Source organism: Urocampus carinirostris, chromosome 8 (genome assembly GCF_059441175.1).
Source record: "Urocampus carinirostris isolate Australia breed hairy pipefish chromosome 8, RoL_Ucar_1.0, whole genome shotgun sequence".
In the NCBI taxonomy this organism is placed as follows: Eukaryota; Metazoa; Chordata; class Actinopteri; order Syngnathiformes; family Syngnathidae; genus Urocampus; species Urocampus carinirostris.
Genome location: NC_142356.1, coordinates 10,753,250 through 10,780,905, shown reverse-complemented (window position 1 = coordinate 10,780,905; position 27,656 = coordinate 10,753,250). Strand labels below are relative to the sequence as shown.

The window sequence follows — 27,656 nt, the reverse complement described above, 5'->3', positions numbered from 1 at the left end:
AGAGAGGAAGAAAGAGAGGGAGTGAGAAAGAGATAGAAAGTGCAAGAGAAAAGAAATAAAGAGAAACAAAGAGAGGGGCAAAAAGAAAGAAAGAAAGAAAGACAATGAAAGAGGGAAAAGATATAGGGAGAAACAAAGAGATGCAGCAAAAGAAAATAAGAGAATGAAAGTAGGAAAGAAAGAGAGAGAGAGATAAAATAAGAGAAAGAGAGAGCAAGAAAGAGAGGGAGTGAGAAAAAGATATAAAGCGCAAGAGAAAAAAGAGACAAACAAAGAGAGGGATAGAAAGAAAGAAAGAAAGAGAGAAAGAAAGAGGATGAAAGACGGAAAAGATATAGGGAGAAACAAAGAGATACTGAGAAAGAAAGCAAGAGAATGAAAGTGGAAAAGAAAGAGAGATATCAAGGGAGTGAGAGTGCAAGAGAGCAAGAGAGAGAGAGAGAAACAGAGGAAGAGAAAGAGAAAATAGGGGAAAGAGAGAGCAAGAAAGAGAGGGAGTGAGAAAGAGATAGAAAGTGCAAGAGAAAAAAAAATAAAGAGAAACAAAGAGAGGGGGAGAAACAAAGAAATGCAGAGAAAGAAAGCAAGAGAATGAAAGTGGGAAAGAAAGAGAGAGAGAGAAGAAGAGACAAAAAGAAAACAAGAAAGGGACGGCGTGAGAAAAAGATAGAAAGTGCAAGGGAGAGAAAGAGAGAGTGAGAGAGAGAGAGGAAGAGAGAGAGAGAGAGAAAATAAGGGAAAAGGGAGAGCAAGAAAGAGAGTGAGTGAGAAAGAGATAGAAAGTGCAAGAGAAAAAAGAAAGGGAAACAAAGAGAGGGGGAGAAACAAAGAAATGCAGAGAAAGAAAGCAAGAGAATGAAAGTGGGAAAGAAAGAGAGAGAGAGAAGAAGAGACAAAAAGAAAACAAGAAAGGGACGGCGTGAGAAAAAGATAGAAAGTGCAAGGGAGAGAAAGAGAGAGAGAGAGAGAGAGAGAGAGGAAGAGAGAGAGAGAGAGAGAGAAAATAAGGGAAAAGGGAGAGCAAGAAAGAGAGTGAGTGAGAAAGAGATAGAAAGTGCAAGAGAAAAAAGAAAGGGAAACAAAGAGAGGGGGAGAAACAAAGAAATGCAGAGAAAGAAAGCAAGAGAATGAAAGTGGGAAAAAAAGAGAGAGAGAGACGAAGAGAGAAAAAGAAAACAAGAAAGAGACGGCGTGAGAAAGAGATAGAAAGTGCAAGGGAGAGAAAGAGTGAGAGAGAGAGGAAGAGAGAGAGAGATAGAGAAAATAAGGGAAAAAGGAGAGCAAGAAAGAGATTGAGTGAAAAGGAGATAGAAAGTGCAAGAGAAAAAAGAAAGGGAAACAAAGAGAGGGGGAGAAACAAAGAAATGCAGAGAAAGAAAGCAAGAGAATGAAAGTGGGAAAGAAAGAGAGAGAGAGACGAAGAGAGAAAAATAAAACAAGAAAGAGACGGCGTGAGAAAGAGATAGAAAGTGCAAGGGAGAGAAAGAGAAAGAGAGAGAGAGGAAGAGAGAGAGAAAGAGAGAAAATAAGGGAAAAGAGAGAGCAAGAAAGAGAGTGAGTGAGAAAGAGATAGAAGATGCAAAAGAAAAAATAAAGAAAAACAAAGAGAGGGGGGGAAACAAAGAAAAAGAAAGAAAAAAGAAAGAAAGCAAGAAAATGAAAGTGGGAAAGAAGGAGAAAGAGAGAGAGAACAAGAGAGAAAGAAATAGAAAGTGCAAGAGAGAGAGAGAGAGAACAAGAGAGAGAGAGAGATCCAAATGCAGGCTCTTTCATTTTAAAGCCGTTCCGTCCGTGAACGACACATCACTATTAGGGGGGACTGAGAGGACATTACGGAAAAAACAGCAGCGGCACCACCAGCGAACCTTACGCCGAGATTGCTCCAGTACCAAGCGGCCTACCAACATGCTCGGCGCCGCTCTCGAAAGCGGAACCAGCCCTTGGCAGGCCTGAAGCGACATCCGCTCCGTTCACGGAAACGAGGGAAATCCATTTCTTCTTATGGGAACATTATGCGGGAAATGGTCGGTGGTTGCTGCGTGTGTTCCGACGAGCGAGGCTGGGCTGAGAATCCGCTGGTGTACTGCGATGGACACGGCTGTAACGTCGCCGTCCATCAAGGTAAAGAACCGTTAGCTTCCGCTAGCTGCTGTGAGAACCTAGCCGTCGCTCGCTGGATGGCTGGCGGCTTGGAGGCTTCGCGCGTGCGGGGGTGGCTTCTTGCTGGTGGTAGGCGTGTTATTTTTCATGTCTGCCGAGAAATGCGTCCCTGCCCAGATTTGCATCCCCTTCGCTACTATAACCACGTTTACCTCGTTTTTATCTCACTTTTATATCACTTTTCGGGAATGTAATGGCGAGCATATAACCAAAACCACTTCGTTTCGCATTTGTTGGGAGTGTAATACAGTCATCCCCCGGTTATCAAGGCTAATGGGGACCAAGCCCACCCGCGAAAAGTGAAAATCCGCGAAGTAGCGACACCCCTGCAAAAATGCGTAATTTTTTTTTAAATTACTTTATTATTATGGGCAGCACGGCGGCGCAGTGGTTAGCGCATGTGCAGCACAGTTCATGTCTTGGGAACCTCCTGCGTGGGTTCAAATCCAGCTCCAGACTTCCTGTGCGGAGTTTGTATGTTCTCCCCGTGCTTGCTTGGGTTTCCTCCGGGCACTCCGGTTTCCTCCCACATTCCAAAAACATGCATTTCAGGTGAATTGGCCGGTCCAAATTGTCCCTAGGTGCGAATGAGCGAATGAGTTGTCTGTCCCCGTGTGCCCTGCGATTGGCTGGCAACCAGTTCAGGGTGTCCCCTGCCCACTGCCTGATGATTGCTGGGATGGGCTCCAGCACCCCCGCGACCCTACTGAGGATAAGTGGTGCAGCTAATGAGATGGGATGAGATTTTGTTATTATTATTTTTAAGACCTGCGAAGCTCTGAACCCGCGAACGTGGAACCACGAAGTAGCGACGCGCCTTCAAAAAGGCTTGAAAAAAAATCTCATCTCATCTCATTAGATGCACCGCTTATCCTCAGTAGGGTCGCGGGGGTGCTGGAGCCCATCGCAGCAATCATCGGGCAGTGGGCAGGGGACAAAAAATATATACCGTAAATTCCAGACTATAAGCCGCTACTTTTTTCTCTAACTTTCAACCCTGCGGAGAAAAAGAGAGACACAGAGAGTGAAAGAGACAGAGAGTGGGAGAAAAGGGTGGAAAAGAGAGAGAGAGAGAGAAAAACAAGTACAGTGTCTTTGTTCGAGGCACCTGGCTTTGGCATCATCAAGTTGAGAAATTTCAACCTGCAGCTTGTTTTTCTCTTGCGCTTCTCTGAGTGTTGTCTCTTGGCCCGGATTCAATCCCTTAGCAGGCCTGATCTGGCCCGCGGGCCGCCTATACCCGTGGCATAGTAATAACATGATATGTTAATATTTTAAGAAATTAAAAAAAATAAAGTTTCAAATCGTGGGCTTTCTGGACAAAAAAATGAAAGTATCGATACATGTTTTTAAGCAATGAAGGATTTTATACATTTTACTATAAAGGATTTTATACGATTAAATATAAGTTACATTTATTGAGTGCAATGAAGAGTTTCACTGAGTGGACTTCAGGTCACGCTGATCTGAATGCGGATTGTTTTGGCTGGGGAATTTTAATAACAGGACTATGACGGGGGGGTACTGCCACGAACCAGAATGGAATCTCGGACCCAATTGCGTTCGTTTTAAAGGAATCTTTATTGGATTGAGCTGACAGAGCTTGCTTTGGAAGCCGATGGTTGTCGGTCGCTATCAGCGTTGGACGGAATGGCAGTTCCGTGACAGGTAGGCAGAATCGATACGGCTTAGCGGGCGGGTCGATGGCCAGGGCAGGAGAGCAGGTTGTAAACAAGGGACAGAAACAGGTCAAAACCGGAGGCAGGCAAGAATCAAACAGGAGAGGTCTTTGGTACTGGAATCTGGCAAAACACACAGAGAAACACAAGTACGGTCTGACACTCTCCTCTGGCCGCTGACAGCTTAAGAGGAGAGTGCTAGCCAATCAGAGAGCGCGCTCCTGCGCGCCAAACGATTGTCCCAGGTTTCTTCATTTTGGCAATCATGACAGGGACAGCAGGCGATGTTTGTAGAACAAGCCCCTGATGACGTAGAAACGCTCTCCTGTTTTGAGTTCCTCCAGACATCGAGGCGAGGGGGTGGACCCCACGGGGGGGGGGGGCTTTCATTGGCACGCCCATGGGAGGAGCCGACACACCAGCTTGCGGAAAAACGTGGGCAGAGGAAGAAAGGCAAAGGATAGAGAGAGGAGGCTTGACAGAGACTCAAGCGACACTAATTTGGCTAATTCACTTAGTTAAATCGTTTAAGAAATTAAATCTGACCCCGCGTGGAAATGCCGGTCTCTTGTTCATTCTTCCATCAAGAAACGAGCGCGCATCGTTAGGAGAATGCAGGTTGTGTTTGGTTAATGGAGTCAGATAACTAATTCGAACACGAAAACAGTACATTATAATATTAAGTTCCTAACAGAAATTAGAAGAATATATTAAGATATTTAAACACATTTACCCTATCGTCTTTTTATTGATTTATTTCACAAAAACGAGCAGTGTTTTAGATAGCTTTCTGGCTACATTTTAAAATATGTAGCTAGCTATCTTCCCACCTTTATAGCTTGTTAGCAAGCTATTTAGCTAGCTAAACTTGACTCTTTTTCATGCTATCTAGCCAACGTTTTATCTTTTTTGCTAGTTATTAAGCTAAATATTGACCTCCCATACCTGTCAACCTCCAGGGCTCCATACTCTTCCATCTTATTTTCCCTTACAAAATACAAAATAATCTTACTCCATATTTTTTTTCAAACGTGTTTATTGATGTAGTTTAACATGTTATATTGTACATGTGTTTCCTTAAATCATATATATTGTTCATTAACATTTTGTTGTGAGATACTGAGTTGCTCGACACGAATTAGGTTTATTATAAAAAAAGTTCAAAAATTAAGCAGCTTGGACGTTCACTATAGAAGGATAAAATACATGTAAATATAATGAAGTAGATTATACATTTTTTTATTCAAATTATGAATTCATTTTCTGCATTAAATTAATTATACAACATAATAATTCGTAATATAATGCATCAAAGCAAGTGAGCCGTTTGAGAGACGGCTCTCTTTAATGAGTTGAGCCGAAAAAGCCGGTTCTCTAAAAAGAGACGAACTTCCTTTCACTCCACAACTACCACCGAATGATGCATGATGGGAAGCATGCGCACAGTAGCATCAAACAGCTCGCTTCGTTTGCAACGAAAAGAAACGATACCGAGATAGAGGCTACCACGGCGAACTCGTTTGACTTGATTGATTTGCCGTTTGGTGATAGTCGGTGTTTACCGGATGGTAACGATAATTGAAAAATGTGCATTTTCCCGTACAGATTTTCTTGTATGTCGTACTCGTCTTAAAATGCATAATAAACGTACTTTGTACGGTAAAAACGTACAGATTGACAGGTATGTAGTTATAAATTAGAGCAGGTGGCTCCAACGTGGTGATTTTCTAGTAAAATTATATTTTTTAGTGGTTGACTGAGTCTATTTAACTCTAATATTCCATCATTTCCCCGGTGATAAGAGTATTGTAACAGCATATTAATAACATGATACATTAATATTTAAAAAATTAAAAAGAATAAAGTTTCAAATTGTGGACTTTATGGACCAAAATATGCAATTATCGATACATATTTTTAAGCAATTAAAATAATATATTAAGATATTCAAATACATTTACACTATCGTCTTTTTATTGATTTATTTGACAGGAAATACAACTAAATTCCAATTTATGGGTTTTATGAAGGGAATGAACAAAAAACGTGCAGTGTTTTAGCTAGTTTTCTGGCTACATTTTAAAATATGTAGCTAGCTATCTTCCCACCTTAATAGCTTGTTAGCAAGCTATTTAGCAAGCTAAATTTGACTCCACTTACATGGTATCTAGCCAATGTTTTATCTTTTTTGCTAGTTATTAAGCTAAATATTGACCTCCGGTGTAGCTAGCTATGTAGTTTTTACTTTCTCCCGGCATTAGTAGGATTTTTACACTTTTAGCAAGCTACGTAGTTCCCTTTTAGTTTTTACCTGTTTACCTTTCTAGCTAAGCTACTTCACCTTGAAAAAGGTTGGAACCCCCTGAATTACAGTATATTCTCGCATTGAAGCTGACCCTGTTGGATGTCTTGTGTAATCTTGAGACCTTTCAGACTAAGACTTTGCTGAGACACTCCATATCCATTTTGTTCATGAGCGTGAAACCACTCAAAAAAATCCTCCTCCATGGCTAAGTATGGTGCAATATATTTTTTCCAGCCATGGTTTCAGATAAAGGGCTTACATTTGTCGCTACGCAGCCCTTTTTCGCCTTTCGTAAATATTGTATTCATAATCGCTATCCAGCTATATGGTAGTGTTGTAGAAATTGGAGGTCCGATAATCGAGAGAAAGTCTTCTCATAAGTGGATAAAAGAAATAGACAGGAGCCAGTCTCGTTACGGAGGGAGATTGTCACTTTATTGATGCGTCAATAAAGATCTCACAGAGCTAGGAACATGACAATGTATTTAAAGCTGGTAGTGACGATTAGGCTTCGATTGAGTACACCCCAAAAGGCGGTCCTGTATCACGTATGAGTACGTGACCAGTCCCGTGTACGCCGTCTGAGTACGTGACCGTTCCTTGCACGCCGTCTGGCAACGGTATCTTCAAGGTAAACTCTAATCGTCTGGTAACGGTATCTTCAACCGAGGTCACCCCGACCTTTTCCCACAAGCAAGTAATGTATTGTAAGTTAATGTAGACATGTATGCAAATCTATTTCTATATATGCAAGTGCAAATGCTTTTGAGGATTTGCCACAACATAATCCCCCCTTTTTTTTTTTTTTTTTCCTTTGAATGGAAATTAAAATTGAAAAGGAATACAGAGTAGTGGCAAATTATTACCAATCATAGATATCAATACAGGACAGAGTTTACGCGAATCGAAAATAAAATAAAATTCTGGCGGTCAGCCTGCTGTGATTACTCTAACTTTCATTGTTCATGTTTCATTAAATAAAAAAGAAAAAACCCCTAACACTCCAAACATCTGACCTATGCACTAACCCCCCCTTCATTTATCTTTATCCGTACATACTGTATTATACACGTGGACCGTCGACGGTTGATCGGTACGTGATAAAGGTAAATGAATAATTAAACTGATAAGTGATAACAAATTTTGGTAACAGCCGTCGATACATTTCAAGATGAGTGGATAGTGATACAGCATATACATCGGCCTTTGGCCTGACCCCTGTGCATAATTTGAAGACCATGCACTGTCGTATTCGTCAACGGGTGGCGTGAAGTCAGATGTTGGAGTGAGTGTTATCCCAGCAGGCATCACGCTCAGTTTCCATGCAGCCAAAAACCCGGAAGCGACGATGACCATCCCAGGCAGCAGCTTGTTCCCCGGCAGTGTGACATACCAACAAAAGAATCACAAGTAGAAACCAATATATTTGTTGCTGTTATTCCTAGTGCTACTTGATATTGTTATTAGTGTAGATTATCATTTGTGTCTCTTTCCGCAGATGCTCCATTATTTAATGTAATGTAGACTGACTATTAACGTTGCCAAATAAAATTCAAGGTTTTGAATTTAGTTGAGTCATCTGTCCTCCCTCAGGAATAGGCTTCGATATTTAATCACTAACTGTGCTCATTGAGCTTCTTGCCACCCTAGTATTAGCCACTACTGTCATTTGTTCTCCAAAAGTCTTAAGAATTCCTCTTTTAAGAATAGGTATGGCACAGAAACACAACAAATACATAATTATTACGATAGTTAGTACGAAAATTTCCCCCCTTCGCTAACATACTACCCCAGTACCCAAATGTAGACGAGAACCAATCAAAAGAGATACTGTTCTTTTCAGTATTTACTGTCACTTCATTGCTCAACTCACGAATCTTTGACAGTGCTTCTGTGAAGCTTCCTGCTTCGGATGTATTTAAAGGTATATACATACAGCCTTCCTCCTTTATCATATGACACACGCCTCCTTTACTGGCCAAGAGAAAATCGAGGGCCTGATGATTCTGCCAGGCCATCCTAGATGTCTCATGTAATTGCTCTCCTACTGCACTAAAGGCCTCGGTAATGTAATTAATAAACGTTGTTGGTTGTAATAAATGTAGTTAATCCATTTTGCGTTCTTATTCTGAGTTATCCAGATAAACACCGATTCTAATCCAGACTTAATTTCATTGCTAGCTATAAATTACTCTGGAATTACCCTCGGTTGTCCGATGTTATTTAGCCATACCCGTCCACATACATATGCTTTCTCTACTCCGGCCAATTGTCAACAAAAATATTTCATTTAATTACTTTTTCCCCTTTTCATTTCTTCCTTTTTTTCACTTGTATATCCCTCTCTTCTCTTTTCCTCAACGCCTACTTTCTTTTCGCCTTTTTATTTCTTCCTTTGCCAACTCTTATCTTTCTGTATTTGTAACTTCCTTACTTGCTCTGCCAACAATCCATTTTCCACATAACTCTCCCTTCTTCTACGCCCTCTAACACGTGCTTTTTAGCCCACTTGTTTAATGGGAAATTGACATATAACCATCTCACTTAATCTTCCAATTTATTTATTTATTTTTCCCAAACCAATTAAATCTACTATCCTAGCTCCACCTACTTCATTCGAAAACGACGTGCATTGATCTACAACGATTCATCTTACTCATTTGTATTCCATTCAATGAATATTTCCTCCATATTCAATGAAAAAAAAGTATTAACTCACGCTCTTCCACTATTCTCGTACAACAATGCTTTACATTCTCAAATTACTCCATTTAATTCACTCAATTGGATTTTTCCTCATCTTCACATTCCTTTATTTTCCAATTTTTAACTGAAAACGAAACATTTTTATTCATTTTCTGTCACTATTCCATCTTTCTATGGTGTGGTTCTGGCATTACCTCTATGAATCTGAAATAACTCAACATAATTTTTCCAAACTTACCACTCCTAAATTTATCGTTTTCCAATTGAAAAAACAGAAAAAATTTGGACCGTAAAAATTTTTATTGGAACCCCTTAGGCCCCTATGCGTTATGTTGAACACCCTTAGCGTCAAACACTGATTTCCCAAAAAACGAACATTTTCGATTCCTGACGCGATGTGCTCTCGGTTCCACCCAAAAACAACATTTTTTAACCGGTCTTACTGTTGATAACAAAACGTTTCTGTCGTTGCATTGTGCACTTAAATTCGCTTCCTTTTTCTTCTTTGTTAAAAACGCACGCGCTCTCGTCCGCGGCAATTTTCCTTCGTATTTTTCTATTTTTTCTTTTCAGTTACGTGGGCGAGCGCAAGACAAACATGAAACAAGAAAAAAGAGAATACAGGAAAGTATACAAACATTTACAACATTGAACAAACATAAAACATATGACAAGACAAATGGCCCACAAAAATTTAAGTTGTTTAGTCAAATTAAGTCAGTGCACCTTGAGACCATGCGCCTACACAACTACCGAGTTAGGGTTACGGTTTCCCTCTTCTACACAATTTCCCGAATTTTACGTACTGGCCGTGCACTCATTTTTGGCTGTCGGCGTTGTAACCTCACTCTTTAGTGCCGTCGCCGAGGGTGTAGGTTTCTCTGGACTTTGGTGTGTCAGTACCCTTCTCGCCTGTATCGTCACATTAAGATTTAGCCTATTATTATTATTTAGTATTATTATTTAGTCTATTATTAACTTTAGTCTGTACTGTCGTTAACATATTTGGTCTCTGGTAGTCCGTCGGCACTCCGACTGGTTGCACGTTTATCTTTCGTCTGACTCATCCCATGATACTCGGAATTTCAGTAATTCAAACTTGTCTTCTATCGCAAATTGCACTATTTATACACGTCCTTCTACTCAATCAAGGAAGCAAGGCTTAGGGCGCTCTGAGAAGAGGGATGACTGAGAATGGGCGCCAAGAGTGGACTGAGAGTGTGATCGTGGCTACTGTGTTGTGCTGCGCAGAGACGATTCAGTTTTATTAAGACGACAGCAGTATGTGTATGTGTGTGTGTGTGTGTGTCGTCGTATCGATACTAATAACTACAAGGAGTGGAATGGAACTATGACGACTATAACATGAAACCAAACGAGACGTCACGCTCTATAGAGAATTTACCAACCTATTTCATCATCGCCTACAATCAGCTTAAAATTTTTCCAACATTCTGCTTCTTAAAAGAACCTAAAAAAAAATCAGTCATTAAAAGCGCAATTAACCACCAGTCTATCGTCCCAAAAACAATTGTTTTAAGTCAATGGTGGGCAAACTTTTGTCGTCACGGCCTAGGGACACATCCAGTTTTTCTCATTTACAATTATGATGTTGTATTTCATTATATTTAATTCCTGTTTATTTTTATGACACCACTTAACATAACGTTACATAAAGTAAAGGGAAAACAATACACACGGTCGAGCTCAACTTACACACGGAGAAAGACAGAGTGGTGGGGGTAAGGGGGGGTAAAAAACAAAAAACAAAAAAGACAAAAAGAACCAACGGTTTGCGCTAATAACCCACAAAAACCAAGAAGCAGTCACTCCATCATTCATCCATGCCTCCATAACTCCACACCCAACGCCAAACAAAACAAAAACAAAAAAGACAAAAACACAAAGGTTCTCCTCCGCACAGCGTCGTCCTCGCCCTTAAACAGTTAACTATAAATCACCCGCGTACAAAATAAGATATTTTATTTCCTTTTTTACAAAAATACAGAATATAATTTGCATAAACAGTCAAATAAATATTACATTTCAAAAGGGTCTTTAACAAACGTTTAGGACACTTTTACTTGTATTTATTTTTATTATATAATTACCTCTTTTTAATATTAAATATAAAAGCAGTAACGTTCGCTCATTGGTAACATTTTTTTAATGACTGTTATTATTTAAATAAAGAGAAATCACATTTAAGCAAGCGATGTTATCTGCCATTGAAATAAAAATCACTCAGCGAAGCCCACGACCCTGAGATTAAGAATCTCATGCTCCACCGACTGAGCTAGCCGGGCGGGGGAGAACACACATCCACAGACAGAAACACACACGCACAGTTCTCGCTAGCTGGCACACACCAACATTCCCGAATGAGACATCTCCCACACCAAAACATGTCATCAATTCCCACACATTCTTTGTATCGCCTGTTCTATGCGAAAGTATTTTAATAATAAAACATCGATTACTGCTCATTTTTTAGCGTCGGTCTAACAAAATCAGATTTTAGAAAATGGCGGTCTTCCACGCACCATACTTCTTATTAAGTCAAGGTTACATGTCCGACTCCCAAATCATAAATCCACTAGGGAAACAAATAAATATTTCCCGTATTAACAATATATAAATCGTCTATTTTGAACTGCCACTAGCAAATGACGACGTCTTATCACAGCTTTACACAGATCTCAAGACAATCATAAATATACAAATACCGACGCCGCTGCACCATTTTATCCAGGTTTTCAAGCAGCCCATGTCCCAAAACAGACAGGATTCTTTGAGCTCAGAACTCCCGTCGGACATAAAAATCTCAACTCAGTCTATATATCTCATCCGTCCGAACTTGGGCCTGACTACAGACGGAAAATCCCACGTGCACGAATTTTCATAATTTAGCTCCGACGCCACAGGCTCCTGTCCACCCACGAATCTCCACAAGCAAACCGAAGTAAGGAGAGAAAAAAAATCTTCCTTACCTCAACCGCTCATTCGAGACCGTTCCACTGAGAAGTCTTTTCCCTTTTCTTTTTTACTTAATTAGTGCCAATCCACGTTGGGCGCCAAATGTTGTAGAAATTGGAGGTCCGATAATCGAGAGAAAGTCTTCTCATAAGTGGATAAAAGAAATAGACAGGAGCCAGTCTCGTTACGGAGGGAGATTGTCACTTTATTGATGCGTCAATAAAGATCTCACAGAGCTAGGAACATGACAATGTATTTAAAGCTGGTAGTGACGATTAGGCTTCGATTGAGTACACCCCAAAAGGCGGTCCTGTATCACGTATGAGTACGTGACCAGTCCCGTGTACGCCGTCTGAGTACGTGACCGTTCCTTGCACGCCGTCTGGCAACGGTATCTTCAAGGTAAACTCTAATCGTCTGGTAACGGTATCTTCAACCGAGGTCACCCCGACCTTTTCCCACAAGCAAGTAATGTATTGTAAGTTAATGTAGACATGTATGCAAATCTATTTCTATATATGCAAGTGCAAATGCTTTTGAGGATTTGCCACAACAGTAGTCGCTATTTTGAATGCCGTTATGATCGGAAAATACAAACAATTTGGAGAAAAGCGGAAAACTGTCTTGCTGAAAACGGTGTCCGGTTTGGCTTTCTGCAGCCAAAGACGTCAATGCCAAATTCCCTACACGGTTGGCGTCAGGTGTGCGTGTGGTATAATGCAGACCGAATATTTTAATACCATAAAATTTGGACTATAAACCTCAACTTTTTTCCATAGCTTTCAACCCTGCCACTTATGCAATGATGCGGCTGTTTTATGCATTTTTTCTAACGGCAGGCAGGGGCGCCCGAGTAGTAAAGGTGGGACAGGTGGAATATTATTATCCGCCCATCTTTGTTCTTTGTTTCTTTTTCTTTGTGAAGTATCAGTGCAATAGATTCCGTCCCTGCCCTAAATAATAGTTTTGAAACAAGGTATTTTGCAAAGTTCTTTAGTAAAAATGTCACAACATGCTGCAAACAAGGAGACCAATCACCAACGAAGTTACCTTTAGTGCAGGGAGAAAGAGTATGAGCACTGTGTGGATAGCTCTGCCCATTCCTACGGATCACCCAATGAAAAAGATTTTTTGTGTGTTTACAGTTTGTTCTATGGGTTTTCATCATAAAGTGTCTCAACAATGAACATAGATTGTTAAATTAGCATCTGTAGAAATGATTCTTTCGCGAATTACAGCCAAAACGGGGTCTGTTGGGGTGACACCTTAAATATAAACTGTAGTTGAGGTTATGCCCTATATATACTGGAATGAACCCTTTTAGTAGTCAATGGTGTCTTGGCTTTGCTGCAATCATGTAACAATACAGTCAAAATTTGGGCAAGTTCTATATTATCTCCGAACCAGATGTACTCATGGAAAGAGCCATATATGGCTCGCAAACCATAGGTCCCTGACCCCTGATATAGATATAGATTTTTTGAATGCAATATGTACATTAGTATGTACAAATGATGACCAACTGCCTCAGCCGGCTACATTTCATGCGGATGCCGTCAAATGTGTGCATGTCATGTTTCCGCGCAAAGGCGTCACATGTCAAAACCAAGCTTTACACTCACAAGCAGTGTTCCCTCTGAGCTGCGCGCGTGCGCAATCGCGCACTGCTCGCACATTCTCAGTGCACAAGAAAATCTAGCCAGCGCACAAAAATGAGGGCTCAAAATTACTAATTAAGAAGCGACTTAATTCAAAGTTACAGTGCATGAAGGTAAAAATACACGGTTCCCCTGACGTTGTGTCCTAAATGCGGTATTTTGAAGTCGAGTCGAAGTGGAACGAAGTTGAGTAAAGTAAGTAGAGAACCGGCTTCTTCGGCTCGGCTCACTAAAAGGCACCGGCTCTTTCGGGTCCTAAACGGCTCTTCAGTTTGTTTTTGCTTCTTTCATCCCAACATGACCAAATATGATGTAAAATTATGCACAACATGACTTAAAGGAAGGGGGGAATAGAACAAAAAAGAAAAAAATACCGAAATGATAAAGTAGTGAAAAGCTGGGAAAAAAAGAAACAGAAGGAAGAGAAAAAAATAAGGACAAATTTAGTAAAAACGCCAGAAAAAAAGAAAAGAAAGAAATGTAGGAAAAAAGTAAATAGAGAACAAAAAGAAAAAAGTAACAAAAAAGTAGAAAAAAAAACACAGAAAAAAGAAAAAGTTTGGGTTGCATACAAATAATTTCCAATTATATCAAGTGGATCTTGTTGCCAACATTGTACTTCCACTAAAAATGTGAATAAGTACAGTTCTGTATCTTACAACCGACTAAATAAGCCCCCAAAAATGTTAATACTATGCAACAAAATATATCAGGAAATAAAAAGAAATGGATATCTTGTGCAAGAATTGTAAGAACAAACGACCTTTGTAGGCCGTACAACCTTTGCAATAGTACATGAGTCAATTCATTCAAAAGAGAAAAATCATTTTGCATTGCTGGAAACAGCAAAATGTAACTTGATGTCAAGTTTCGGACATGTTTAATCATGAATTATTTTGCCACACCTGGGATTATGGTTGCTCACTGTTGTTTCAAGCGTTGCTCACCGACTTTGTGTGAACTCAGACCCGTGGAAAATTACAGGGAACATTGCTCACAAGTCGTATTTTAAGTCAAACAAAGTCACAGTGTTTTTTCAATGAAGTGCCACATGATGTGTCAATATGAGCACATCTTTTCTAAGTAGTGGCTACAACACTACTTAACAAGAAACATCCCGTATTGAGGGCAGATGAGTTTTACAAACATGTCAGGAACACAATTGTAGAGAAACTAACTAGGACTGGGTTATACCAAAATCTACAAGTCTTTGATGATCCCCTGAGAATCATCAAATCCAAGTGTGTCAAACGGAAACATGGGACTGTGGTGTCGTGTAATACACTCCCCTTCCTGCGGTGTCGCTGTATACTAATGCGCAGCCTTGTACTTGTGCTTGAGAACTACCGAAGAAGAAGTTAAGTAACAGAACAAAGATGGCCATTGATCAAAATTTCCTGACCTGCCAATACGGGCATTGATTATACTGAGGGACCAAAGGCAACCCTGAAGCAAATGTAGAGGTCCACAGCAAACATGATTCAAATTATTTATTGTTAATGTAAACTATGAACACAATACTAACACAAAATGTACAATGTATTTATTTAATGTCCCTCAAAGACCTTTCTTTTTTCTTCATTCTCAAACATTCGTCTCTGGCACAGAAAATAAAAATACTGTGATAATGAGATGAAATCTAATGCCTTTTTGTATGTCATTTACATCCCTGGTGTTCTAGTGGTAAGGATTTGGCACTCTCAGCTCCGTGACCCGGGTTCGATTACTGTTGCATCCAATGTTTTGCAATTGTGGTCAGCGGTATTTATCGACCGATCAATCATTGCACAAATATGGATGGAGACTACAGTGGAACCTCGGTTCGCGACCATAATCCGTTCCAGAACCCTGTTCGAAAACCGATTTGTTCGATCACCGAAATCATTTTTCCCATTAAAAATAATGTAAATCGTTTTAATCCGTTTCAACACCCTGAATGTTTACCATGAATGTTTAACGTAAACATGAAGCTAATCTAGGCTAATCGTACGTTCGCGTTATCGTAATCTTCCGTACGAAAGATTACGCTAACACGCACGTGTAAAAAAAAAAAAAAAAAAAAAAAGATAAAGAAAAGAATTATGAATAGGATTTCTTACCTTTGTGGTGGTCAGCAGAAGGCGCATGCTGTATTCCCTAGCAAGATCGGAAACTCGCACACCTCTTTCATATTTAGCTATTATGTCTTTCTTAAAGGCAATAGTTGTACGAACAACTTTTCTTTTTTCACCTGTCCTGCTTGCACCGACTTTCTTCGGAGGCATGGTTAGGGGCTAAAACACTCCGTTCACCGATATTAAAAGCGAAAGCAAAAAGAGGCAAGTGCACACGTGATAACGGTTGGTCGAGAGGGGTGGGGGCGATCTACACGATCTACACCCGTACGCCGCTCAGCATCGCACTCTAGCGTACGCATTCACGCATTACCGGCGTTCGAACTCCGAATTTTTGACTCAACAGGGAAGCAAGAATTACTCGAAATTTTCGGTCGAACTCCGATTTGTTCGAACTGAGAGGCCTTCGAAAACCGAGGTTCCACTGTACCATAAAACCCTGTGCATAACACACACCCAAACTTTGAGTTATTTTTGGGGTAAAAAAATGCGTTGTACACGAATAAATACGATATATCTCAGTGTCTGAAACTCGGGACAAAAAGTTACCACCAGACAACTCTGAAAAGTTGCCTGCCCAGCCATAAAGTTGCCTGCCCCATTTTCAGAACTTGAAACACAATAAAATGACTCATTGCAAAAAAAACTTTGTTGCAAAGTATTAAGGATTGATAATCAGAATATATAACAGGAAAAAGCTTTTAAAAAGAAGTTTATTATAAATCTACTTATAACATTCATTGCATGTATATGACATCACTGTTTTCCATCTGCCATCAGTATGTACCTGTATTTACTCATCTCTAGTCATGCAATGTTTGCGTTGCGTCGTCTGCTACAAGCCACGTGAACTCCTCTTTCCACGATGCTTTTAATGTACGTTTATGTTTTGTAGTGTCATCAATTTTGTTAGCTTCTTTTGAATATTTCTTCTGGGGCTGAGGTTTTGGCTTGATTCCTAACCAATTTTCTATTTTTCTTGTGTTCTCTGTGCGCCTACTTTGGAAAATGATATGCAAATGCACGACCTTATAACGCTGGGGAAAGTCTGGAAGAATGAAAGTTATTCGATGTTTACTATGTTTGTGTACTGTAATGCTAAATGTAATTCACCCTGGTCATCCTGAAAGGGGGATACCACTTGTGAGGTCCCTACTCAAGGTTTCTCTTTTTCCTCATGCTGAGGTTTTGAGTTGTTCCTTGCCCACATGTTGGTTTAAGATCAGGTAATTGTGTCATCGTAATTCTGTGCAGTCCTTTTAGACATTGTGATTAAGGGCTATATAAATAAATTAGACTGTACTTGACTTGACTCGATGCTGGCTTCTGATTGGCTGCCGAGTATGCAAATTGCAAAACGAACCGAAATTTCCGAACCGAACGAAGATTTTGAAATTGAAATGAAGCAAACGTTTGATTTGGGGAAAAAAAAAAAAGGGGGAAAATGAAAGATTTTTTTCTTTTTTTCTTGAAAAAGTTGTTGGCCACCCGGGCAGAGACATTTTGTAAGTCGTACGCCCGACGTAAAAGATGCACGCCCCGGGCGTCGGGCCGACGTTATTTCAGACACTCTATATCTTATCTTCCACACAATTGCCAGTCTCGGGATAGGTTCAATCCACATCCACTGTATGCCAGATCGATGCCAAATTGTTTACTATGTGTACTTCATATAAAGACTGCCCTAGAATTGCATTTATTCTCATTTCACTAAAATTAATTTCCATTACATTTGTTTTTTTTATGTCTCAGCATGCTATGGGATTGTCCAGGTGCCCACAGGCCCGTGGTTCTGTCGTAAGTGTGAGTCACAGGAGAGGGCAGCGAGAGTGGTGAGTGTGCCAATAGACAGCATCCAACTCTGAGATCACAATCATTAAGTAAGCTGATGTTTTTCAACAGAGATGTGAGTTATGTCCCCACAAAGATGGCGCTCTCAAGAGAACAGACAGCGGAGGTAAGTATCTCATGGGTTTGGTATTAAGTACCGTATTTTCCGCACTATAAGGCGCACCTAAAAGCCTTTATTTTTTTCAAAAGCTGACCATGCGCCTTATAATACAGTGCGCCTTATATATGGATCAATATTAAGTCGCAAAGTCTTGCAACTAAGGCAAATAGCCGCCGACTAGATTTTCCCCCGAAGGCGAAGTAGTCCGCGGTGTATGCTGGGATTTATATACCGGCGTTTCATTTCCTAACCAATGTGTCAATCATCATTTGAATCAGTCACTATTGGCTAAAGTTATTCGGAGGTAAAGGGGGAGGATCCTTTTTATCATTTACAGGCTCGCATAGGCTAAAGGGGCGAAACAAAGCCTGCAATTGGCCGAAAAAGATGAATGTGAATCACACGTTGGGTTGCACTACGGCATAGAGAAAACATTTTTGACTATTCTGTATTTGTAAATATTTTACTCTCCTGGATTTACTACACTCACGGTTGTAAGAAGACCACGATTAGGTATCATTATTGAACGTGATGGCTGCAAGAGAACTTCGGTGAGCTATGCGGCTTTATATTTTCCCGGTATCTTGTTTTAGAACGATCTTGATGTTTCTGTGATGAGTCTATTTTTAAACTAAATTCAATTCAAAGTGTTTATTGTCATATGCACAGTAAAGAACCCCTGTTCCCTGCACAATACAATTCTTACTTTGCTGTCCACACAGTTGCCAGCAAAAAATAAAATGGAAACTAAGAAATGCTTGGCATTTCTTGAATCCCAGGACTTAAACCTTCCGAATGATATTTGAAACGATGCGTTTGAGTGATTGGTGACATCGTACAGACACTGTTTCCGTACATGTCTGAGACACGTATTTGCTTCTTTGCAAGCTTTGGGAATGTTAAGGGGGTAATAAGTTGGACTGAACTATCTAGATAGATAGATAGATAGATACTTTATTCATCCCTGTAGGGAAATTCACACTTCCAGCAGTCTACCCCGTTGTTTATTAACAGATTAACATGATGCCTTAGGGGTGCTTGTAGCGGAGTATATGACGTCACGCCAGTCCAAAAGTTCGACATCCCTGCGGCAGATGGAAAACTTTTCTTTGTGAAAATCCAGGGATACACCACCTCGTGTTAGCTAGTCCGCCTCCTCTCCGATTCCCCCCGGCTTTCGTGTCTCTGTTTAGCGGCGTTGAAGCCGGAATAGCTCCGGGTGGCTACACGTTAGCGTCGGGAATGCTAAACGTGAGCCACGTTTCCGCAAAACACAGCAACTGCGCTCCCTGTGCGCTTCGATGTTATTTGGTCGTATTTCGCATTTACCATGATATCTGACTGTTTTGTCGACGTTCCCATTGTAGCGCCTTATAATCCGGTGCGCCTTATGTATGGAAAATATAGGACCAAAAACAATTTTTGGGGGGTGCGTCCTATAACCCGGTACGCCTTATAGTGCGGAAAATACGGTACCTTTATTGTCATTGTTACAAGATGGGTTAACATATTGTGACAACGGAATTGGGCATGACACTCCAGTTTCACACATTCACAGTGAGGTAAAGAAACCAAGAAGATAAGGAACAGAGAAGATAAGGTTATAATACAAGGAGGATAAGGTTATAGTTATAATTTACACAAAGAAATGACGGCATGTAGGATGTTACATACAGTTGGTATCGTAAGGGTTTGTGTGATATGCATTTGGTGCAAAAATAGTCAACAAGGTGAGTAGTAAACAGTGCAGTCAACATTGTGCAAGAAACATAGACATGAGTACCATTTTACGTTATAAGTAAACTCTTTTTTTATTAGATCACACTGTTGTCCTTGTCTTTTCAGGTTGGGCCCACGTGGTTTGTGCACTCTACATACCCGAGGTGCAGTTTGCCAATGTTCTCACCATGGAGCCCATCATCCTGCAGTATGTTCCACATGAGCGATACATGAAGGTATTCCAACATGTTGAAGAACTGAAAACTGAACTGAAAGTTACACAATTGGTGCAGTATGCTTAGTTTGTTTGCAGTCATACCGAACACGTTTTCTATGGATTATCTTTGAGAACAATCCAACCTTTCCAGTTTTTTGGGAAAACAAGGGGATTTATGAAAGGTTTCCCATATTGTTGAAAGTTTAAGCAGTCAATGTCCCTGAGGTGCAGATTCAGCCACAAGACCCCCCCATCATACTACAATCACTTTGTTTCAGTTCCCACCTCAGTTATGTTATGAGTGTGACGATATATCGTTTCACACTGAAATCTACACTTTGACGCCCCACAAAAAGGGCAATATATGCAGGGTTGTTTCTGCCTTTGTGATTGCGAGGTGGCTACCTCCAGCTATTTTTGTAACTTCTCCAGCAAGATTCTTTGACTTTGTGATTGATATGATTAATTTAACTACAGTCTGATGAGCAGTGTTCATTTTACCTGTGAAAAGTAATGGGTCCCGGGGACTCTCATGCTTAAAAAATCTATGGGTCCCAACAGAGATCTACGGCTCCCCAAAATTTAGTGTTATCGAGGTTGAAATTGTAAATCGGCGACAAATTATAATATAATATTAATCCATATATTCATTCAGTTTTAATCAACACAGTTTATTGGTAATACAAATCACTTCAAGATTTTTCAGTTCAAAACAATAATGTACATTATACAAAATAATATTGCTGAAATAATTATATTTATCTATATTTTAATTCAGTTTTAATCATCACAGTTAATTGGTAGTACAAAGCAGTTATCACTTCAGATTTTTCAGTTCACAATATTGTACATTATACAAAATAATATTGCTGAAATATTAATCTATATATTCATGCAGCTTTAATCATCACAGTTAATTGGTAACACAAAGCAAGTTATCACTTCTGATTTTGCAGTTCATATCCAATCCATTATCATCCTCCTCATAGCGTAACCAGGAATATAATTTAGTCCATTTTGGCAGAAAAGTCATTTTCTTGCTAGGAGTATTCTTTTGTTTATTTTCTTTCGTCGAATCGTTCACTTCAACACACGTGTTTTCCTTGCCTCCGCGATCTTTCGAATAATTTCTCCGCAGTTTTTTCAAGCCGAAATTATTGCCGTTGTTATCACTTTCTGGATTATGTTTCGATTTATTACTGACACTGAAGAAATTACCAATTTTGTGTTGATTTGCACCTTCCCCCGACAACAAGCACCACAAAAATGACGTCATCTAAAAACAAACGAGATCTCGTTTGCCGAGATCGGCGTGCAGACTGCGAGACCAAAACAACAATGGCGGATCTGCCTGTCGGAAAGTTTGGAGTGCGGTTAATCTTTGTAAAAAAAAAAAAGTAATCTGGTAATAATGACAATTTTGTGTCAAAAAGGTTGCGTCCCGGTGACGCACGTTGATTTGAGACTATGCGTCCCCAGCAAAAATGATGCGTCTAGGACGCAGGGACGCGGGCAAACGAGAACACTGGATGAGGCGCCGTATTAACAGCAGGTGGACAAACTGGTGCTCTCACCTGCTTTCTTGTTGTAAGTGAGCCAGGTGAACACACATTGTTTACAAAGTCATGAAAATGCAATACCGTATAAACCAGGGGTGGCGAACAAGTTTAACACAAAGAGCCGAAATTTTGAACTGTGAGAGTCAAAGAGCCACACCACGCACTGACCGGCATTAGACGTAACCTACGCAGGTGATTGGTAGTCAGTTATGTGTCCGGAGCAGCATAAAAACAACAATTCTGCCAAATTAATTTCTAAATATTATTTGTTATTAACTCTGATGGATTCAAGTGTGTTTTAAGAATGCAAAAAACTAAACATGAAACGAGGCAAAGAGCCACAGTATATATTGTATTGTAATTATTCATTCAGCCAGTACAAACTATAAACATGATACATACAAGAAATCATTCGACACGCGAACACTCAATAATGATAAAATAATAGATTTAAAAGAATAAAAAGAATAGAGTAAAAGAGATATTGTAGTGTATAATACAAGGTAATTATATAGAATAGTTTAAAAAGAAAGAATGTGTAAATAACAAGACTAGAGTAGAATAGGTCGGAAGAACGGCGTTGGCATAATAATACTATACATAATAACCTAAATCACTTCCCGTTGAACATACGGAAAGCGGAAGGGTAAAAACTCTCTTTAAGACGTGAAGTCTTGCTCGCAGTGCAGCGAAGACGGCGACCTGATGGCAGGTAATCAAAGTACCTGCGAGCAGGGTGACTGGGATCGTCTATAATTTTTAGTGTCCGTTTTCTAGTTCGATCGATGTAGATACTTTGCAGGGACGGGAGGCCAGTACCTATTATTTCCTCTGCCGTCCTCACTACTGATTCCATCTTTGACAATTCTTTCTGATTGACGCGACCAAACCAAACTGTGATTGACCTAGGTAAAACGGATTCAATGATGGCACGATAAAAAATAACTAGAATGGATTGACTGATTCCGAATGATTTGAGTTGACGAAGGAAGTAGAGCCTTTGTCTGGCTGACTTTAGAATATCAGTAGCATTGACAGTCCATGTGAGGTCAGCTGACAAGTAAGTACCCAGAAACTTGAATGAATGGACCAGTTCCACCTCACTACCATTAATTGACAGTGGCACATGCGGGAGAGGCTTAGTATGGAAATCTATTATCATCTCCTTAGTTTTATAGAAAATATAATGAGGCAAAGAGCCGCATGCGGCTCTAGAGCCTCGTGTTCGCCACCCCTGGTATAAACACTCAAACTGATGGCGGTTTATGGATAGATTTTTAATAATCATAGGTAGAATAAAATTCCTCTCTTAGATTTGCGAATATATGCAGATAACCCAACTGTTCTGTGTACCATTATTTATTAAGAAATTTTCATTTCAATCAAATAATATTATCAAATGAGTGCCAATCAACAGATATTCAATAGTCTAGAAACTAAATCTATTGTGTTTGGCAGCTGACACTGCACTCAATTTTGCATGTTAATGGCCTACAAGTAGAGCATGTCTCAGTGTCCGGGGTAAAATTACTAGAAGTGAATATGTTACTTTACTGCAAGGGTAGGGAACCTATGGCTCGGGAGCCATAAATGGCTCTTTTCATGAGTACGTATGGCTCAGAAATAAAATGTAACTATTGCATATCTCTCTGTGGCGTTCCAAAGTCAAGTGATTTCATCCCGATTTTGGTCCATATAAAGCCGAAGCAACTAAATGCAGAAGTTTGATAAGAAACCATTCAAACTGATAAATAAAAACGCTGGCAAACGACTTTGATTGGGTGAGCAGTAAAGGGGGGCAGATCCCTGCACACAGCGCAAGACACTTTCTTCTCTCTCTCTCGCTCAGTGCAGTCTACACCGAAAGTGAATATGACGATATGCTTATCGTTTGCAGTAATTTGTGACATTTTTACAAAAGAACTTTGCATGCACATTGTTTTGAAACCGTTATTAAGGACAAATTTCATGGAAAATAATTGCCCCAACACTCTTAAATGTAGGTGAAAGACAAATTGTAAATTGCATATTTACATTGATTTGGGACACAGGTTTTGGCCTTATCATCATTTCATACATTTGATTAAATCATCAAATGACACACAGTGAAATAAAATGTGCTGAAGAATGAGCTTTTGTCTAGAGAGCATGTTTAGCAGTTTTTTTAATTTTGTCTGAAAATATATGATGTGGCTCTCTCAATTTATTTTTAAAACATTTTTACTTTTATGGTTCTTTGGGTCAAAATGTTCCTGACTCCTGCTTTACTGTCTTAGTCTTAATTCAATGTTGTAAAGCTGGTTAATTAAGATAAAACCTCTGCTTTTGTTCTATCTACAGTACTGCGCGCTATTTACCGTAAATTCCGGACTATAGAGCGCACCTGATTATAAGCCGCACCCACCACTTTTTGGGTGATTTGCCACTTTTATACTTATACAAGCCGCACCCATGAATAGGCCGCGTGCGCCCGCATTAATACTTGTGACACAATCACAAGTTTAACCCAGACCAGGCTGTATGTTCGATGGTTGTAACTTCCTAGATAGTACACAATTCTAGAACCACAGTTGGCATCATAAATGGTAAATGATACCCGTAATTAACGTATGATGCAGACTTGTTAAGTCCGGGTCCCGTTGAAAGTAATCCAAGGAAACAAAATGTATATTTCCAAAGTTAAGGGTGGGAAAAATATATATCCACTATTGTCCGCTGCGACAACAGACAGATCTACCGGTAACTCGGCTTTACCCCAATTCCCGTCAGCCCGCGTTTGCTCCGCCCCTTCTTTTTGATTCGCCCGTAGAACACATAACAGAATAAATCTCTAAAATAAATACATTACAAAAATATACAGTTGCAAATACATATTATACATGGTTACACATATTTACGAAGAAAGACGGTACACCGAGAGAGTTTTCTAAGCTTTAATAATAATATAACTTTCATCCCAAACCGTGCCTTTGAAAGGTACCAACACGCTAGTAGGATCACGCTCGCAATTTATCAAATGTGCCAGTTAAAAAAAAGCATCCCGTAATTGTGAAATTCGCGGAAGATCGTCCTCAACTTCCCCCTCATAACTTTCGCCATCAAGGGCGTCTTCCTCATTATCGGAACGTACCTTAACTTTACAGATAATGAATGCTTAGACTTAGAGGTTGCAGTCTTTCTTGGCGCACATATTCTACTGGTATTAATCTTACCTTTTATACTCCAGCGCCGCTGGTGGCCGTTAGAAAAATTCCATAAATTGGCCGCTTCACTGAATAAGCCGCAGGGCTGAACATTTGGGGAAAAAGTAGCGGCTTATAGTCCGGAATTTACGGGTAATCATTTGTTTTGTCCTTTTTAGAGTATAACTTCCAATTGTGCCAAACGACAGCTGCGCGATTCATATAGCTGGTTAAAAACGTTGAAATGCTAGACATCTATCAAAACTATCCTTTTAAAAGAACTGAAATACAAATCAATATCTTTTCTGACCATGTGCTTACACTGGCTCAGTGTTTGCATGTCATTGTACACATCGGACTCCTGGTTTCATATTACCGTGTTAGCTGAAGTAAATTGCATGCAGGTTTCTCCTGTCAAAGCCATTCAGCCATAGATTGCAGCCCACATTCCTCAACACCATTAGGACGGATGGAGCAAACTTGAGAAGGCACCCTTCCTTTAAAAAGGCTGCTGTGGCTTGGTCAGCCTTCTTCCATTTTATAGTTGATGTCCTTTGAGGGTAACATAACCGCCCCTTTTTTTTCCCGCAACGCCTGTTCAAGGCGGGAATATTGAGCCGTTATTAAGACTCCCCACTTTTGTAGTGAACCCACTGGAACCAAACGAGGGGGTCGAATGTTAAGCCCACACTAGAAGTATTCAAAGCACATTTTTATGACAGTCTCGCTGGATCCATAATGCGAGCGAGCCCTGCAGAATTCTGCTGGGTGGATCTAGACTGAGGGACTGGAGGACAAAAGATTAAGACAGGCTGAAGCTAAAAGGTAGAGAGCCTGCCGTTCTTTTGTTCTGCACCTGTGTTGTGGACTCATTCACCCCAAGCAGCGTGCCACACTCACTGGCATGAGATTAAAAAAAACAGAAAGAACATTTATCCACAATAGACATTGCATAACATTTTTTCTGTTGAGAACACATTTACTGGATTACTTTGCATTATGATTAGTTGGGTACAGTAACAAAAAATGGATTCACGATAGACCAGGATTCTATAATAACAAAAGCCACTTTAAGAAATATGCTTGTATTTTAACCATTGTCCCCAGGGTTGGGTAGGGTTACTTTAACTGGATTACTTTCAATTACTTTTAGATTACTCCAATACCAAATATGCTAATAAAAGACAAAAGGAACTAAATATGAATAAAATGACTCAATTTTGTGCAGGCTTGGGGAGTAACGGAATACATGGAACGGCAAAAATGATGTTGGCAAGCTGTTTGGATTTATTTTCATTTTGTTTCTGTCGCATTTTATGTTAGTTTTGCCGGAGATCAAAGAGATCAAAGCCAGGAGAGAAAGCTAACCACGTGTTGTGAGTCATCATTTTATTCAGATTTAGTTTCGTTTGTCTTTTATTAGCATATTTGGTATTGGAGTAATCCAAAAGTAATTGAAAGTAATCTAGTTAAAGTAACCCTACCCAACCCTGATTGTTCCTTTGTGTGTCCACTAAAAATTTAGAGTACAAATATGTGACAAAATTACTACAAAACTAGATATCCAATTTAGTGCTTGAAAATGGGAACCTAATGTATTTTACTTCCATTCAAAAAAGAAAGAAATAGTACAGATTTACTACAATAATACAAGTACAGTAATTATACTAAAATATTATGACAAAAATAGTACAAAATCCTTCTATGGAAATACTACAAAAAACCTGTGAGTAAAATACTACAAAAATCCTCAGACAAACGTACCACAGAAATCAAAAACATTACGACAGAAATACTACAAAAATCCATCCATCCATCTATCCATTATCTGTAGGGTCGCGGGAGTGCTGGAGCCCATCCCAGCTATCTTCGGGCAGTGGGCAGGGGACACCCTGAACTGGTTGCCAGCCAGTCGCAGGGCACACAAGGACAGACAATTCGCTCGCTCATTCACACCTAGGGACAATTTGAACTGTCCAATTAACCTGAGATGCATGTTTTTGGAATGTGGGAGGAAACCGGAGTGCCCGGAGGAAACCCAAGCAAAAACGGGGAGAACATGCAAACTCCACACAGGAGGTTCGATATCATGACCTCAGAACTGTGCCGCACACGCGCTAACTACTGTGCCGCCGTGCTGCCCACTACAAAAATCATACATGACAATTACTACAAAATACTACAGTAATACTACAAAACGAAATACAAAAAAAGTGCCCAAAACAAGGACCTAACCCAATACTTTGCTTTAAGTCAAGTCAAGTCACATTAATTTGTATAGCCCTTAATCACAAAATGTCTCAAAAGAATGCACCGGTTACAATTACACCATCCCCCGATCTTGAGCCAACATGCCGGCTAGGAAAAACTCAAAACCTTGTTAATAGTAAGCGTTTCAAACCCCATTTGGTGAAACTAATCTAATTGAAAAATATATAGAAAGAAATACAACATGTAAATGTCTTTATGTATATTTATTGATAAATGAAAAAATGGGTGGGTCTTCAGCCCAATTTTTAAATCCAATGCAGCCCGCCCCTAAAATTGCCCAACCCTGCCCCGGAGTACTGACAACAAAACGTAATGCGTTAGTCTGGATAGTTACAAATTGTAGTATATAATGATATATATATACCCCTACATTGCATATAAGTCGACTGCCTAAAACTGCTTAAAAATAGCCACAAACTAAAAGAAATAGAAAAAGACACTTTAGAATTGGTGTACCATTACATATTTATTGTCTTGTACAATCCACTCGAAGATCTCTGTTTACCTCTTCTGTCCCAAGTTTGTATCCCCTGTTTGCACGTTTGGCCTCAGGTGTAATTTCCATTGCTATATTCTTCCTCCATTGTCTGAATTTATTTTCATCTACAATACAATAAACCTTCTTGCTGCTTCCAGGTTACATACATCATAGGTGTGTTATATGCATCATAGGCGCCGCGGGCGGCAGCCTTTCCAGCAGCCTTTCCAGTAGCTCCGTGTTATTTCGCTCTTTTTGTGATTTATTGTTTTAAGCGTCTGCTTCTATCTTCTGTGTTTTTTGTCCCGTTTGACAACTACACTTTGGATTACTTTCTATCCTATGATAAATTGATAATGGGTTTTACCGCACAAAAATGCGTTTATTCGAGGAATCAACTCCTTGCCCTGAAGAATTCTCGTGCCGGCGTGATGAGGGGGCCCTATCGTGGATGGAGAGCTAGCTAAGCGGCTAGCGGCGTTATAAGCCTTTGGTACAGTCCGTAATCATGGAAAATGTGAACTCCCTACCAAATAAGACCGACGAACTGGCTGTGCTGGTGAAAAACATGAAAGCATACACGGAGCTAACGTGGAGCTACCCGGCTCCAGCACTGTTAGAGCAGACAGAGACACAAAAGCCTGCGGGAAACGGAGAGGAGGTGGACTCGCTATCTACGTG

General features: G+C 39.9%; 1 protein-coding gene across 2 annotated transcripts in view; it reads left to right on the top strand.

Annotated features, from left to right (window-relative positions):
- Positions 1-1,802: 1,802 nt before the first annotated feature.
- LOC148360699 (protein AF-17-like) overlaps positions 1,803-27,656 on the top strand; it is a 57,744-nt gene continuing 31,890 nt past the window's right edge. For both annotated transcript variants that reach the window (XM_088341593.1, XM_088341592.1), the window contains exons 1-4: positions 1,803-2,121; positions 17,351-17,430; positions 17,501-17,555; positions 19,395-19,504. In XM_088341593.1, coding sequence (XP_088197719.1) covers positions 2,013-2,121; positions 17,351-17,430; positions 17,501-17,555; positions 19,395-19,504 — 354 coding nt within the window. In that variant the 5' untranslated portion in view covers positions 1,803-2,012. The remainder of the gene's footprint in view (positions 2,122-17,350; positions 17,431-17,500; positions 17,556-19,394; positions 19,505-27,656) is intronic.